Source organism: Eretmochelys imbricata, chromosome 1, assembly GCF_965152235.1.
Source record: "Eretmochelys imbricata isolate rEreImb1 chromosome 1, rEreImb1.hap1, whole genome shotgun sequence".
Classification (NCBI taxonomy): Eukaryota; Metazoa; Chordata; order Testudines; family Cheloniidae; genus Eretmochelys; species Eretmochelys imbricata.
The window spans coordinates 335,394,017-335,410,164 of NC_135572.1; the positions used below are offsets into that span (position 1 = coordinate 335,394,017).

A 16,148-nucleotide genomic window follows, 5' to 3' on the forward strand; every position below is an offset into this window, starting at 1 on the left:
TAGTTTCCCTAAGCCATGCATTCCTTACAGTGAAGCTGCCTCTGCTAACACAGCAAACCCAAGTGGATTCCATGTTAAGACTATTTAAGTCTACTAGTCAGTATTAGAACCAGTTTTCTGCTTTTAAGCTTTTTTAAATGGTGTACTAGCCATGATTTTTATTCTTAGGTTTATGCCGCCTGCTGCCACTGAGATTAAATTGATAAACTATGACAAGACCTTAGCCTAAAGCTGGAACTGACCATGATGATTATCAAAGCAGACCAGTTTAGAGTCTTGCTACTTTGCTCTTATGCTTCTGTAGTAGGCAAGCAGTGGTCATTGGTTCTCAGGCTGCGTCAAATCTTATCCCCTGTCAGCCCCTACAAAGCATAAATCAAGCAATTGCTATTTCATGGTGTACTCAGACAGCTTGGCAAGAGACCATTGTTCCCTTCTACCCACTTTTACACAGCAAGAGGGGAAAGATTTACAACAGACAGTCCAGGGGAGGAGGGTTACTTTAAAAAAAAAAAAAACACACAAAAAACTGCATTTTCTCTTTTACCCACACTTGCGTCTGCTTCCTATTGGGATACCACTGCTTCTGCTCTATAGCAAGAATAATGGGGAAGGACTACAGTGTAGAGGGCAAGACTACTGCTGGAGAGCAAGGAATATGGTCAGAAGAGGCTGTACTGTTTGAAAACAGCCTTTTCTGACACTCTTAGCTGATATGAAAGAACTCTCTTTTTGGGGGAAGAGGAAAAGGTTAGTTGCAGCAAGCTGGAGCTGTTTTTGTTGCTGCTGTTACTCTGTGTCTAAGAGAAACCAGCCTCAAAGGCAAAAGCAGCAGTTAGAAAATGCAGCTTGTGTGTCTGAGGTTGACTCATTTGTAACCTCAGTGCTTGAGGAACACAAGCACAGCACAATCTTCTTAATCCCAAGATCTGCCAAACTTGTACCCGTCAGGTGACTTACAGTGCTGCTTTAAGCTGCCTCCTGGGTCACATGCTCACAAGCAGTGTTTCAAATATATGGTTTTCAAACTTACTTGACCCTGCCACCCTTCTTTATGTCTGTAGTAGTTTATGCCCCGCACCATGACAAGTACATTTACTGATAAAATTATGCAACTCACTAAATATTAAAAACAGTATGGCATTGATTCAAGCAGAGCCATTTAAGCGTATAGTGCTCTGGCTGCCAAGTTCTGAAGGTTGTGCTCTGGCAGCAGCAGAGAAGGGTGGCAGTACCATCCTTACCTCTCCGCTCTGCCTTCTCACACCCCCTCAGGATACATTTTGAGAACCTCTGTTTTAAACTACACAGTCTTGCTAGTTCAGCCAGGCACTTATTCATCAGAAGGTAAAAGGAGAGGGACAGGAAAGAAGAAATAAGGGGGGGAAGAAGCAGCACACACAAGGTGTGTGACAGCAAGATCTAAGAGGTGGTGTCCCAGCTTTAGGAGGTGGCGATGGCACTGGGTCCCTCACTTTGGTCAGGACATCTCAGGATAAGGAGAGAGGCCCAGCAGTGTAACAGTAGATCCTTCCGAACATGGTGAAGCTCTCACTCCTTCCCATCCACCTTAGCCCTGACAGCCATTATCATTAACTTTAAGAATGCCAAAAGTGTGATGGGCAGAGTAGCCCAGCTCTTTATTTTGCCCACTGACTTTCAGTCCCACATTCCTTTTGTTTGCCAGCCACAATCTGTGTCCTTGCGTTATGGCAGGAGGCCTTTTTCTTTGGACTAATTCTGTCTGTCTCCCGTTATAACCATGAATGCTGATGGGAAAGGTACTAAGATGACATTTTAGGAACCCACCTTTCAACAACTGAGTTTACAGTTTGCCTGCTATAGCAGCATTAGGGGTTAGTAGTAAGCACAGGCTGGGTACATGACACTCTTCCATTACCCTTGAAGCAGCCTCTTCTACTGTATCACTCCAAGCAGCCAGATTTTAGACTTTCCCTTTAAAAATACAGCTGCTGGGGATGGGGAGACCTCTGACCACTCTTAGGCCTCAAAACTAGCTCCTTGGGATGTACTTAACTAGCCTACTCCTCACCTAAAAGCTGGGACACTGCTCTGCTCTGCGTTGCTGACATTTAGATAGTATTCGAGCACCACATTTTTATGTTACACCCTCCAAGTGACTTGGTTTGGGTTAAGTTGTAATGATAGGGGGGCACCACCAGAAACTTGACAGTAAGAAAATGTTTAAAACTAGTGGATTTGGATTGCATATTAAAACCTTAAAATCTATTTGGTTTTACTGTTTAGTTTGTAGCAGGTTTTTCAGGGTCGTAACCATCCCTGACTGAATGAGTCTTGCATCATTTTCCACTATAGAAGCGATTAGTCAGTGTTGAACACACTTAAAAAGAAAAATAACTAGCTACTAGCCTGTCATTTGGAATGATGTATTTTATTTCTAGACTCAGAACTCGATTAGACAGCAAACACACCCTGAACAGTTAGTTATTCAGGCTTTTTGTTTAATAGCAAGATTAACAATAGGAACATATTTTCCTTTAATTTCAGCAACTTAGTTGTAGGTCATGTATCTGGGCGTAGCACTGAATTTGGCATACGACTTAATGACTTTGTTCACAGCTTCTAAGAAGTCTTTCTCTGTAGCAATTTTTCGACGTGCTCTGATGGCAAACATGCCTGCCTCTGTACAGACGCTGCGAATTTCAGCACCTTTCAAAGAAGAGGACAGATGGATTTAACCCCTGCACACTGCACACTTACAAACAGCGTACAAGTCATAGGATTCAACTTACCTGTGCTATTAGGACACAGTCGAGCCAACAACTCAAATCGTATGTCTCTTTCAACACTCATTGAACGAGCATGAATCTTGAATATGTGAGTTCGTCCCTAAAAAAACAGAAATTTGAGGGTGCGAGAGAGGAGATAGAGCAGTGCTACTCAAAGTGGTGGTCCGTAGACCGGTGCCGGTCCGTGAGCCATTGGCTGCCAGCCTGCACGCACATTGGAAAAACAAATTGCCGGTCCCACACATCAGATAGCTTGAGAAGCACTGAAGTAGAGTACTCAGCCTGTGGAACACCCCTCAGAGGGGGAGACAGTCTTGTTTCCTACTCCACCTACTGGTAGGAAACCATAACACTCTTTCTGAACTGGCCTATTTGAGTAATAGAAAGCAAACAGTTTGTGGCGCACAGTAAAGAAACTAATTAGAAGTGCTCTGACAAGTCATCACAAGAGATCTCCTCTCTCATACTGCAAATCAAGAGAGGAGGGGGCTAGAACTTTATAACCTACTTCCTGACTTGTTCCAATAGAGTCTGGATTTGTTGAGTTGGGAGTACACTGCAAAGCACAGCTACTGTTCGGGGCTTTGCCTATGGGGATGGACTCTCATGCTTTTTTTGCACATTTGAACTTCAAGTGTACAGCTCCTGGAGAGGTGGTGGCATTCTCGCTCTCTAAACTGCAGCAGAATATTAAAGTCTGAAACAACTACTGCTTTGCTCTCTGTTTGCTTAGCACTGAAAACAAGCAGTTCTAACCTCAAGATCAGGTAAGCTAAATTCAATCTTCCTGTCCAGTCTCCCGGGCCTCATCAGTGCTGGATCCAAAGTATCAGGTCTGTTTGTTGCCATCAGCACTTTAATATTCCCTCTTGGATCAAATCCATCCAGCTGGTTGATCAGCTCCAGCATAGTACGCTGCACTTCATTGTCTCCTCCAGCCCCATCATCAAAACGAGCACCTGCAGAGAAACCATTGCACATCAAGATGTGGAAAAGGCACTTCTGTAGTGAGGATAAATCCCATTGCAGTTACCAAGAAACAAATGAAGGATATGTTATATCAACAGTCACAGCTGTATATGAATGCAAGACAATTACCAAAACAAAATGGTTTATCCATTCTTATCTGGAATGCATCATCTTCAGCTAAGAGGAAGATAAGCAGGCAAAATATTTTTATCCCTTGTCAGAGAAATGGGTATTGCTATCCTTGATGAGGAACACATCTACTTTTCTTAGGTTTACAAAATCCATATAATTTTCCCCAAAGCAAAGTTTACATTCAGTTTAATTTTTTGTTAAACGTTTAAGAAAAATGTTTAAGAATTAAATTGTACAGTAACTTGCTTGTACCGTATTTGTAAGAGATCCTGCCTTAAGTTTAGTCACTTTGTATTTTGATTATAGAAATAAATGACTTCAGTTCAGGATTAAATGTGTTCAGATTTTATTAACTATTTCTTGATAGTTCCTTCTGCAGTAAATATACCTGAACTGAGGTTAAAGTAACAGTTTTCCTACGTTTTAATGATTTACAAAGCTGTGATTTATGGAATGCAAGTCCTAATAACAAGGAATTACAGGGTGAAAAGAGAATCATAAAATCAAGGAATTGGCATGTAATTTTTTAAAGTTCACTATATAAAGATTAAAAACTATGCATGCTGCAAGCATACCTCCAATGGCATCGATTTCATCAAAGAATATAAGACAAGCTTTCTTAGTTCTGGCCATTTCAAAGAGTTCACGAACCATTCGAGCTCCCTAATAGAGAGGATAAGATTTTGTTACAGACAGGCTGGCTCAAGATTTTAAAGCAAACAGTGAAGCTTTCCAAGTGGTAATCGTAAGTTTCCAATTATGAAACAACTCCTACTTTTTGATTTGCAGATATCTCTGCAACTCTGGCAGGTTTGGGTGCCCCCAGGATACTTTACCCTGGGCTTACACAAGCACCAACACAGCGATTTTAGATTTTTTTTTTTTTTAAGTTCTTACGAGTTTTGTGCTGGTGGACACTTCCAAACCAGCTGCCCTGTAAAATAAAGGTCACTACTTTTGAACTTCAACCAGTAGTAGTACAAGCTGCCAACAATAATGTTTCACTCTAATACAGTGCTTTTCATCCACAGATCTCAATATGCTTTGCAAAGGTGGTCAGTATCATTATGCCAATTTTACAGCTGGAGAAGTGGAGGCACAGGGAGGTGAAGTGATTTGCCCAAGGTCGCCCAGCAGCCAGAAGCAGAAATAGAACCCAGGTCCTTTCATGTCCCAGGCCAGCGTTCTGTCCATTATGCCACATACAACTCAAGCCTGAACTACAGAGACCACCTACATGGGTGGGGCAGGTAGTTCAAGTTTGATATCTATCCTCTCTTAGCTGCTACTATGAGCCAGCTAGCATGGTCGTTTTTGATAGGGACATTGTCATCTCTTTCATACAGGCTACTGACCAACTGCCAAATGATAACTTTTGGCTTCCAACGTGACCTTGGAGCAAAAGGCATCATATGTAATCACGAAACCTCTCACCTATCTGGTTACCCTTGTACAGTCTACACCAGGGGTGGGCAAACTTTTTGGCCCAAGGGCCACATAGTGGTGCGAAACGGTATGGAGGGCTGTGCCTCCCCAAACAGCCTGGCCTCTGCCCCCTACCCGCTCCCTCCCACTTCCCGCCCCCTTCAAAACCCCGACCCATCCAACCCCCCCCCCCCTCCTTGTACCCTTACCACCCCCTCCCAGGACCCCCTCCCCTAACCAACCCCTGGGACCCCCCCCATCTGACCCCCCCCCCAAATCTCCACCCCATCCAACTGCCCTCTGTCCCCTGACTGCCCCCCGGGATCCCTTACCATGTCGCTCAGAGCAGCATATCTGGCTGCTGCGCCGCCCGGCCAGCGCCAGACACACTGCCCTGCATGAGCAGGCAGCCCCGCCGCCCAGAGTGCTGCCCACACGCGACATACCTGTGGCGGGGTGGGGCCGGGGGCTAGCCTCCCGGGCCAGGAGCTCAGGGCCTGGGCAGGACAGTCCCATGGGCCGGATGTGACCCGCAGGCTGTAGTTTGCCCACCTCTGGTGTACACCTACTTTATCCAGTGCTGCCATGAACTGGTGCACAGTTTGAGAGTGTGGAGCAGCAACCTGGTTATATGTCAAGACCACACACCCAAACCCCCCCCAAACCGCTACAGGTGTCACAAATTTTAAGAGTACTCCATTCACTAGAACTGTGTGAGGCCACAGTGGGTTTGAGTCTTCTGTGAGAAGCGAATGATAATTCAGGGTGGGATTTTCAAACCATTCAGTGCTGACCCAACGCCAATGAATGTTTTTGAAAATTTCAGATGTAGAGTAACCAAGATTTTGAGATTTCACTATTTTAGGGTTGCCAGACTATTATCTGCAATTATTTGTTTGATAGTTTTTATGCCTCCTTGAGTCTACGAAACTTAGTTCATTCAGCCGCAATGTCTATTAAAATGCTTGGCCTCCACCACTAGGAGTCTGCAGTTTGCTCCACCTTTTACATAGTATTTGGTATTACCTCTCCTACATACTTCTGCACCAATTCAGATCCAATCACTCTGATGAAGCAGGCATCAGTCCTATTAGCAACAGCACGGGCACAGAGGGTTTTGCCTGTACCAGGTGGTCCAAAGAGAAGTACTCCTTTGGGAGGCTCAATCCCAAGGTTAACAAACCTCTCAGGCTGCGAAGGGAAGAAACAGGAGATAGAATCTTTATGTGAAGATCGGTGATAAATCAGTTTTGCGAATAAAATAAAAAATAAACCAGTCCATTTTCACTGAAAAGCTACTTTTAGTTTTGCTGGGATATTTACATTCAGACATCTCAGTACTTGGAAAGGCATGACAAGTCATCATATGAAGAAAATGTTATCAAAACATTGAGTCGCAATCTACGAGTTACTTACATGAAGCAGAGGGGTTTCAACCACCTCTCTCAGCTTTTCAATCTGTTCTTTGCAACCACCAACATCGCTGTAAGTGACATCAGGTTTTTCCTCTACCTGCATAACAAACAGATACGTGCACATTTGAACAACTTGCTATTGCAATAGCAGAATTCAGCATTTTAAGTTAAGCAAGTTTGAAAAAGCATAATAAGCCAAGGAAGTTCTCACCTGCATCATAGTAACCGTTGGGTCAATCTTTGGAGGCAAGGGGATATGGATCTGATACTTGTTTCTGTCCACACTGGTGGGAGGGTGTAAGAGCAGCATTATTTTCATTTTAATACTCCTCACACGAACACAACTGAACTATAATTTAAACAAAAACCCTCTGTAATGTAAAGGGGATAAAATCCTGCTGGTTCTCTTTTCTCCAGCATCAGCCTGAGCCCATCCCTACAAAACTAAGATTTCCCATGGAAAGGAATTCTAAAGTCTGTTTTGAAAAAGTAGAAACAGCATTTTGGACATTTGGAAACAGTTCTAAGCTGCCCAGAACCGCAGCAGATCACCAAGCAGGCAGTTAGGAAGCCTAGGCATCCATGGCTTCCAGGCTGCTGAGAAGTCACAAGCCTGGAACCCCAAGTGCCAAGGAGCCGCAAGCCTGGAGTTCTCTGCTCTCTATCAGCCTGCTGAAGTATTTGGAACCTGAAAGCCCGGGCCGCCAAGAGGTGGGCAGGCAAGCTGGCAGGAAACTAATAGTTTTGAAACCTGCCTGGCAGGCAAGTTTCCATCTGAACCCTGCCTGGTTTCTGTCAGAATTTCATCCTGCAGAACATTCCAATTTTGACAAATCAGCGTTTTCCAATGGAAAACATCAGAAAAGTTTCCCATTAACTCTACTACTGTGTATACAATTACATTTTAGTGATATCAGATTACACTTAACCAGTGAATAGGATTGTTTGCAGAAAACTAAACCATGAGACTAAATCATTACACCTTAAAGGAAAGGAAGCTTCTGTCTACAGTTAGACTTACTTATCTTAGAAGTCTATGTCTTTACTTACCCAACTCTCATCCCCTCTTCAATGTCAGTAGGTGCTACCTGATCGCTGAGGTCCACCACAAATTTGGCAAATTGTTTGACATTGATAATGTACTTGGGATCCTCGGAATCTGCATTGATTATCTTCGTACACCTAGCAAAAGACAGTTAACTAATGCAGGCCACAAGTTAGACAAATGAAGCTTCTTGTTACTTCCACAAACATCAGTTATTAAAGATGCTTGGTTTGTACTCTAAGTGCCTTTATGAAATCATATAGCTACGGCTACTATTTTGTCATAGATATTTTTAGTAAAAGTCACAGACAGGTCACAGGCAATTAACAAAAATTCACGGAAGCTGTGATCTGTCTGTGACTTTTACTAAAAATGTCCATGACAAAACGGGGAGGGAGGAGGGTCCAGCACCTTGCCCTGCTGTGGCTGGGAGCTGCGGGGGTCCCCCGCATCCATGGGGACTGGGTAGCTGCCAGGACATTCCCCTCCACCGCCTGCGGCAGCTGGGTAGCTGCCAGGGGATTCCCCCCACCTCTGGTGGTGGCAGGGGTACCCCACAGCTCCTGGCCACTACAGGAGGTAGGGGTACCCTGCAGCTCCCAGCAGCTGTGGGCTGAAGTCCCGGAGGTCTGTGAAAGTCACGGATTCCATGACCAAATCGTAGCCTTACATATAGCTAGTATGTTTGTGATTTTATTGTTGTAGTGCTGTAACTCATAATTCTATCACTATTCCAACTATGGCATACTTCTCATATTTCACAAAGGTTAACATCTGAGCATTTAGATACCACGAGTGGCACCTGAGAAATACATAAGAATCAATTTAAGTTTTTACCAGGTGTCATGTGGGAAGAAGACAGGTGCTGCAAACAGAATTATAAATACTATGTATTTTATAATACCACATAGCTCAAATGACAGGATCCACAGAACATACACACCTGGCTACCTGTAGTGGCTGCTCACTTTGGAGAGTTTGCTTATCTGCAGCCAGATCCCAGAGGGCAGGAGGGGCCAGGCCTGTGTCTGACTCCTTGATCCCTACATAGAAGATAGCACCGTTAGAAGGAAAAGCCAGTTCACTGATCACATCAACGATACTTCACTCTCAGTGTTCTACAAACATTACCCACCAGTCACATCAGAGAAAAGGGCATATGCTGAGAGGAAGCTTTTATAGGTACTTTAAATGTGACCTGTAAAGGGAAAACTGCGGGATTTATGCCAGTTTATTTCATGATGTTCCAGAAACAGAGGCTAAAAAGCTCCCACCCCTATATATATTTTTTATATTAGAAACTCAGGTTTTGTCTACCTTGTTCTTGCTTGGCAGACTTTATAGACAACTGGAGAACTAGTACAATGACAGTAAACATACCAGAGAAGTTAATCCTGATTTAGAGGGAAAGTGATTTTTATTCAAAGTATTGTAAAATTTATAATTCAACTACCTTGTAAGTAAGTACTTGGAAGAAGAAACCTTTTTCAGATTTAACACTCAGCCCGTCAAGTCAGAACTGAGAGCTCACAAACACACATCCGAGACCACCACCACATCCAACATAAAAACAGGGAAGATAAAACTCAATATTCCTGGTATTTTTAATGTATTTTAAAAAAGGGGGGGAGGGTGTTTTTAGTGACTTTTCTGGCTTCTTTACATACCATAAAGCAGCAGAAGAGGAAATAAATCCAGATTTCCCACCTCCCCTTTGCAGATCACCTTTAAGAGTCTTAAAGCCAAATCTGGAGCTTAGATACGAAGTATATATGAAACACAAGCATAGTATCCAGTTTTACAGGTGATGGACATTCAATCAAGAAATCAGAAATAGGCCCTTAACATGTAAGAGATCCATGACAGAATATTTTGCTTCATAGAAGATGTGATTTAATGAAAGCATAACATGGTGAACTTAGCTATAATGCACATAGAGTCTCAGAGTTTAAGGCCAGAAGGGACCACTAAATCATCTAGGCTGACCTCCTGTATATCATAGGCCATTAACACAGCCCAGCACCTGCACACTAAACCCAACCACCAAAATTAGACCAATGTACTACAGCCCATAGGAGACTAGACTATCCTGTGCCACAGGCAGAGATTTGGAAGGATTGAAGTGTACCTGTGCCTGAGTCTCTGCAATGGCAGAGAAATGATTACATGAAATATACCCAAATAATACTGGCAATTGACCTGCACCAACACGCTGCAGACAAAGGAGAAAAACACCTATGGTCACTGCCAATCTGACCTGAGGAAAATTCTTTCCTGACACTACACTTGGCCATCAGTAGGACCATGAGCATGTGAGCAAGAACCAGCCAGCCAAGCACCTGAGATGAGAATGCTTGGTGCCACCTCAGAGCCACTTGCCCTCCCCGTTCAAGGTCATCCCCAGCTGTGACCATCCCTGATGCTTCAGAAGATGATTTAAAAAAAACTTTCACAGAACACGTTGGGGAGGGAGTTGGAATTTCTCCCTGTCCCCTGCCTTTGATTGGCTGAAACCCTGAAGGACTAGTTTTAGGACCATAAGACAAACTGGAAGTGAGCCCCAGGGATGTTGAGCCATACCCGCTACCATCACAACCAAGCGGGTCATACAACTGCACTCATAAATTTGTCCAGCTGTCTCTTAAAATGAGGTAAGTTGTTTGCCCCTACACCTCCTATTAGGAGGCTGTTCTAGAACCTTACCCCTCTGATGGTCAGAAAACTTCTAATTTCCAGCCTGAATTTGCTCATGGCCAGTTTATACCCATTTGCTCTTCCGCCTCTCCACCCTTCCTGGTATTTACCCCAATGTATTTATAGAAAAAAAATCATACCCCACTCAGCCTTCTTTTTATGAGACTACACAAGCCAAGCTCTTCTAGTCTCCTCTCATAATATAGGCTCTCCATTCCCCAATCATCCTAGTAGCTATTCTCTGCTCCTATTCCAGTTTAAATTCATCTTGCGTAAACATAGGTGACCAAAATTGTACACAGCGTTCCAAATGAGGTCTTACTAGGGCCTTCTATCGTGGCATTAATCTCTCTCTCTCTCTCCTGGAAATGCCTTGCCTAATCACACTTCTTAGGATCACATTTGCCTTTTTCATAGCTTCATCACACTGGCGGCTCATAGTCATCCTGTGATTAACCCACACACCCAGGTCTCCCTCCTCTTCTGTCACTTCCTACTGATGAGTAGAGCCCTGAAATCCACGGATACCCGTGGACCATTTTTGCGGTTAGTGGATCAAATGCAGATACAACTGCACAGGGCTCTACTCACCGGCGGTGCCTGGCCCGTGGCATCCTGCTTGAGGTCATTACTAAAAATATTAAATAAGATTGGTCCCAAGATTGATCCCAGAGGAACTCCACTAATAACATAACTCCAGTTCAATAATTCACCTTTCAGCACAACCTGCTACCTACTCCCATCTAGCCAATTCCTTATCTACCTTACAATGTTGTACTGATCCCCTCTTCCCTCATTTAACTAATACTTTCCCATGTGGTGCTGTGTCAAATGCACTTCCCTTATCTAAAAAAAAAATTGGTTATTTTCTCAAAGAAGGAAATCAGTTTAGTCTGGCATGATCTACCTTTGGTAAAACCATGCTGCATTAACTCCTCTTTACCAGTTACCTCTGAATTTAACTATTCTTTCCTTCATGATTTGTTCTAAAACCTTCAATACTACTGAGGTCAGATTAACAGGTCTGTATTTCCCAGATCATCTTTTTCCCCGTTTCTTAAATACATGTATGATGTTGATTATACTCCAGTATGATCCCCAGATAGATTTATTAAAAATTCTTGCTACTGGAAAGCAGTAACGTATGCCAGTTCTTTCAGTATTCTGAGATGGAAACTGTCTGGTCCCCCCAAACTAGTACATTAAACTCTTTACATTCTTCTTCCACCTCAGATGTGAAAATTTCCATTTCTAGACGCTCATTTCCATCAGCTATATTGCCTTTATGCACATTTCATATTAGCATTGTTATTGAAAACTGAGGTAAAATATTCATTTAGTTTTTGGGACATACATAAATTATCTTTAATCTCCTATCCCACAGTGCATAGTGGCCCAATCTCATCCTTCCTTGTACTTTTTATTTATAACACAAAATAAATAAGAAGAGGTTTTTTTTATAATTTCCTTGACAAAAACTAATTCAGCTTGGCTTTTAGCAATTCTCACTTTATTCCTGCATTTACTAACCTCCAGGATGTAGCTTTCTTTGCTAATCAACCCCTTTTTCCATTCCCTATAGGCTCTCTGCTTACTCCTAATAACCTTTTTGATATGGTTATTCATCCAGCTGGGTCTTGAACAGTTCCATACAAGTTTATTTTCCCCTTTCTTGGGATGCAAATTTTAGATAGTTTTTGTTTAGTTGACTTGAAAAAACTCAAAGCCTCTTCCGCATTTAAGTGCTTGAGCCCTTCAGTCTGGGGACTTCTTTAATCCTTTCACTTAATTTCCCAAAGTCTGCTCTTTTGAAATAAAAAAATCACAGTTGTTTACCTGGTTTTGATTTTCTTAAAGTAAAATTTAATGGAAAGATAAGCACTTACCAGTGAGCTCATTAATTTTCTTAAGTAGCTGCTGAATATCATCTTCTACCTGCTTAATCTGCCTTGAGTATGTGCTCTGGCCCTGCAACAGAAGAATAATTGTGTGCACTTCAGTAACTTAAGAAAAACATGTACACATATTTATGTATATTAGACAGTTACTATGTTCTGTTGAGATGGTCAATATAGTTAATTGTTAACCTCAGAGATTAACTTGACCTTGATCTGTAGTTTTTTAAGTCAGTATTTGGCTTGAAAAACAGTACTGATATTAAAACACAGAGTCAAATGGTCCATTGTTACATACACGAGCCAAAATAGACGTAAATTATATTAATTTATTCTCACATTCAGGCCCACTTCATTTACACTAAGGCACATAAAATTCTCTAGAAGTATAAATGAAATTCAGGCCACTGATAGTCAGATATTTTAAAATAGAAATACAAGAAATTGCAAACTTAAGTTATTTGGTCATAGTTCCTTCACAGACCAGTAATATTTAAATCTGTAGGGGTTTTGTTGTTTCTGGGGTCGGGAGAGAATGCTTTAGGGGAGAGAGGTTGCAGAGATGGAGTAAATTTTAAGGAGGAAGTGGGAAACAGATTTACTGATTTTTTTCCAAAGAAGATCAGTTTCGAAGATACTGTTTTGCCTTGATTCAGTTAATTAGATTTTCATGATTTTCTTTACCATTCTAGTAATGTAGGGTACTTACATAGGTTTTCAGCAAGGCAATATCCCCTTCATCCAATGCTGAAACAAGATACACAAGAATTAGCTTTCAGTTGTAAGAACAAAATTAAATGTATCTAATTTGTTTCTAAAGATATGAATTCACGCACCCATAGAACCCCTTTGATATGGGGAGGAGGAAGGGTTGGTGTTATTTTGTTTTTTTTAACACTAAACCAGAGTACTGTGCCATAAAGCTAGATATCCAAGGACAAGCAAGAGTTAGACAAGTTCTTCAGCTACTTGCAGGGATGAAGTAGTACTGCATTGTTATTTATCACACACCCACAGCGAGTTAGGCATCTCAATGACCAACATGAAAGCAGTCTGTCCAAAAGAGTTTATGAGCTAAAGAGTCTATATATAAACAAGGGACTGGAAAAAAGGAAGTAACAAATAAGCAAACTGATCAAGTTCTGCTTCTTGACAGTCTCAACAACTGTCCAAAATCCAGATGTCATTTGTTCTGACACTAACCTCTCATAGATACTTGTACAACTGTACATACCTAAATGCATACTTGAACACCAAGTAATTGATTACCAGCATAACGCTGGATTTCAGGGGTGGGAAGAACAGGACCCTATCTCAAAATCTAAGACACTCTTGTGCTGAAGTTACCAACAAACAAGGAGTAGGAGTCTTTACATCAATACAATAATTTGATTGTTAGAGGGCAGGACATGACACAAAGGTTTTGCTGGTGAGATACAGAGGTCCCCCCAAAAGCATGATTCCCTCCCAGTTTATTCAGTGCGTGACAGCAAAGTAGATGATGTTGGTGCGTGAGCACAGCCACAAACCTGTTTGCTACACGACGCTCACATTCCTGAGCGATCCTCACTGCAGACAGCACTGGGGGCTGATGTTTACTCACATACTGCTTTTTCCATCAGCAGATCTCCAAGTGCTTCACAACCGTTAATGTAGTTATCCTCCCAATACCCCTGGGAGATAGGGAAGTGCTATTACCCCTGTTTTATGGCAAGGGAATGGAGGCCTGGACAGATTAAGGGTGGGATCCACAAAGGTATTTAGGTTCCTAAACCCTAGATTTAGGCACCTAAGTCCCAAGGAATTCCCATCAAATCCTGCACGCACCTAAGCTCCAGAGCAAATCATGAACCGGGGAATGATAGGCATTTGGCCTTATCTCACATGAGAGTCCCAATCCACCAAGCAGCCTCTGAGCACACCTACCGGATCAGGTCCCACTCAAAATCTGGCCAGAGAAGGAGGAGGAGCTGGTAGTGCTGCAACCCACCTTCTCACTACATAGATAAATCATGAAATAGTCACTGGGTTAGAGAAAGTCCAGTCGTTAGGGCACCCACACAGAAAATGGGAATTCTAGGGTTCAGCGCCGCCCCCATTCCAATGACTCCTTTAGCCACACTGGAACACCTTCAACTGGAGAGACTGACAGAGCCCCACATGAGAATATCCAGTAGCTCAATGGTTAGCGCACCCACCAGAAAGATGAGATTGGAACAGGGGTATCACACCTTTCAGGAGAGTGCTAATACTGAGCTAAAAGTTATAAGGTGCACACAACCCCCTGTTTTGTGGAGTGAGGCAGACACCTAACACACTGCTGGGTCCACTTTGCTAAGTACTTTTCCCCCAGCCGGGACTTAAGCGCCTATCTTTGAGAGTGGTGGGGTTTAAGGTCATGCTCTCTGGTTAGTGTCTCCCATTGACTTAGGCAGCAATCAGCCTAGCATGCCGAGTTTGTGTGTCGCATTCATAGCCACGTCCCTCCCCCTGCTCATAGTATAACGAGAGTAGGACCCAAACTCGAGCTTCGTAGAGTTCAGTGATTTTCTCCACACTGCGATGCCCAACTCCCTTTGAAGATCCCACCCTTGAGGGTACGTAGACATGGGGATAAAAGCCCTGCGGCACAGCTACCCTGGCACAAACCAGCTGACTCCGGCTCCGGGACTCAAGTTGCGGGTCTAAAAATTGCTGGGTAGACGCTGGGGCTCAGGCTAGAGCCCAAGCCCTGGGACCCTCCGCTCCCACGTCTACACCACCTTTTTTCAGCCCCGGAGCCCAAGCCCAGTGAGCCCGGGCCAGCCGCAGCGTAGACGGACCCGAGCGAGCTGCCCCGGGGGGCTGGCAAGTCACACGGGAGACTGGGGAAGGCTGGGCAGCTCCTGGCCCTTCCTTCAGAAGTCAAGTGGGACCCGGAGTCCTGGGCGCTGCCTGCACGAGCCGAAGGAAGTCACAGGCTCGCTCCGCGGCTCGGCTCCCTGCCCACCTCGCAGGCCCCGGGGCGCTCGGCGGGGCTAGAGACGGCCCGGCACGGCCGCACAACCTGCCAGCTCGAGGCCCCGCGCGGCTGCGGGTGTCTCCGGCGCAGCGAAGCCCGGGGGGGGGGCGGGCACCGGGAGAAGGGCCCGGGCAGAAGGGGTGGGGGCGGGATAGAGGCCCCGGATGCCCCGCAGCCTGGGCTGGGGCGAAGGGGATACGAGGCCGAGGCCGCCCGGCCCCTCACCGCGGATGGGTTTATCCTCCTTCTCCTCCTCCTTGGTTTTGCGCTGATCGGCGCCCAGATAGTCCGGCATCCCGGCGGCCACACGGATCCCCTCAAGCGTCTCCTCCCGGTCCCGACACACTGCGCAGGCGCCGCCCCGCCCCCGGATGCATTACACAGCACCTCACCCGGCTTCCGCTCCGGCCGGGCTGACGCGGGGCCACAGGTCCCGTCCCGGAAAGCAGCCCTGCGGGGGGCAGTATTCGGTGCAACCAGCCGGAAGACGGAAGCGGCCCTCGTGCAAGCGAGTTCTGTTCCCCCAGCATCGCTTCCGGTAGAGAGGGAGTGGTGCCACAGGGCTTTCTTCCCTCGCTCTCGAGTCCCAACCAGCGGTGTTCCTGTGCCTGCTTGTCCACGCCCCACACGAGGCAGCCTGCCCTGCTTGGTCTCCTCGTGCCCTGGTCCCCGCTCCAGCCCCTCACGGGAAGCAGGGCTGCAGGAAAACAAGGCACCAGCATTAGGCCTGCAGGGGGCCTCTAATGTGCAGCTCCCAGTGTGGCCCCTCAGGGACTCCAGCTGCAGCTTGGCTTAAAAACC

General features: G+C 44.7%; 1 protein-coding gene across 1 annotated transcript; it reads right to left on the reverse strand.

Annotated features, from left to right (window-relative positions):
- Positions 1-2,394: 2,394 nt before the first annotated feature.
- PSMC2 (proteasome 26S subunit, ATPase 2) lies at positions 2,395-15,728 on the reverse strand. Its single transcript, XM_077835898.1, has 12 exons — positions 15,573-15,728; positions 13,056-13,093; positions 12,338-12,419; positions 8,701-8,800; positions 7,763-7,894; positions 6,924-6,996; positions 6,714-6,809; positions 6,324-6,488; positions 4,448-4,535; positions 3,528-3,730; positions 2,775-2,871; positions 2,395-2,691 (listed from the first exon to the last, which is right to left on the reverse strand). The coding sequence occupies exons 1-12, from the start codon at positions 15,640-15,642 to the stop codon at positions 2,534-2,536; spliced, it is 1,302 nt and encodes a 433-aa protein (XP_077692024.1). The 5' UTR covers positions 15,643-15,728; the 3' UTR covers positions 2,395-2,533.
- Between the last annotated feature and the right edge of the window lie 420 nt (positions 15,729-16,148).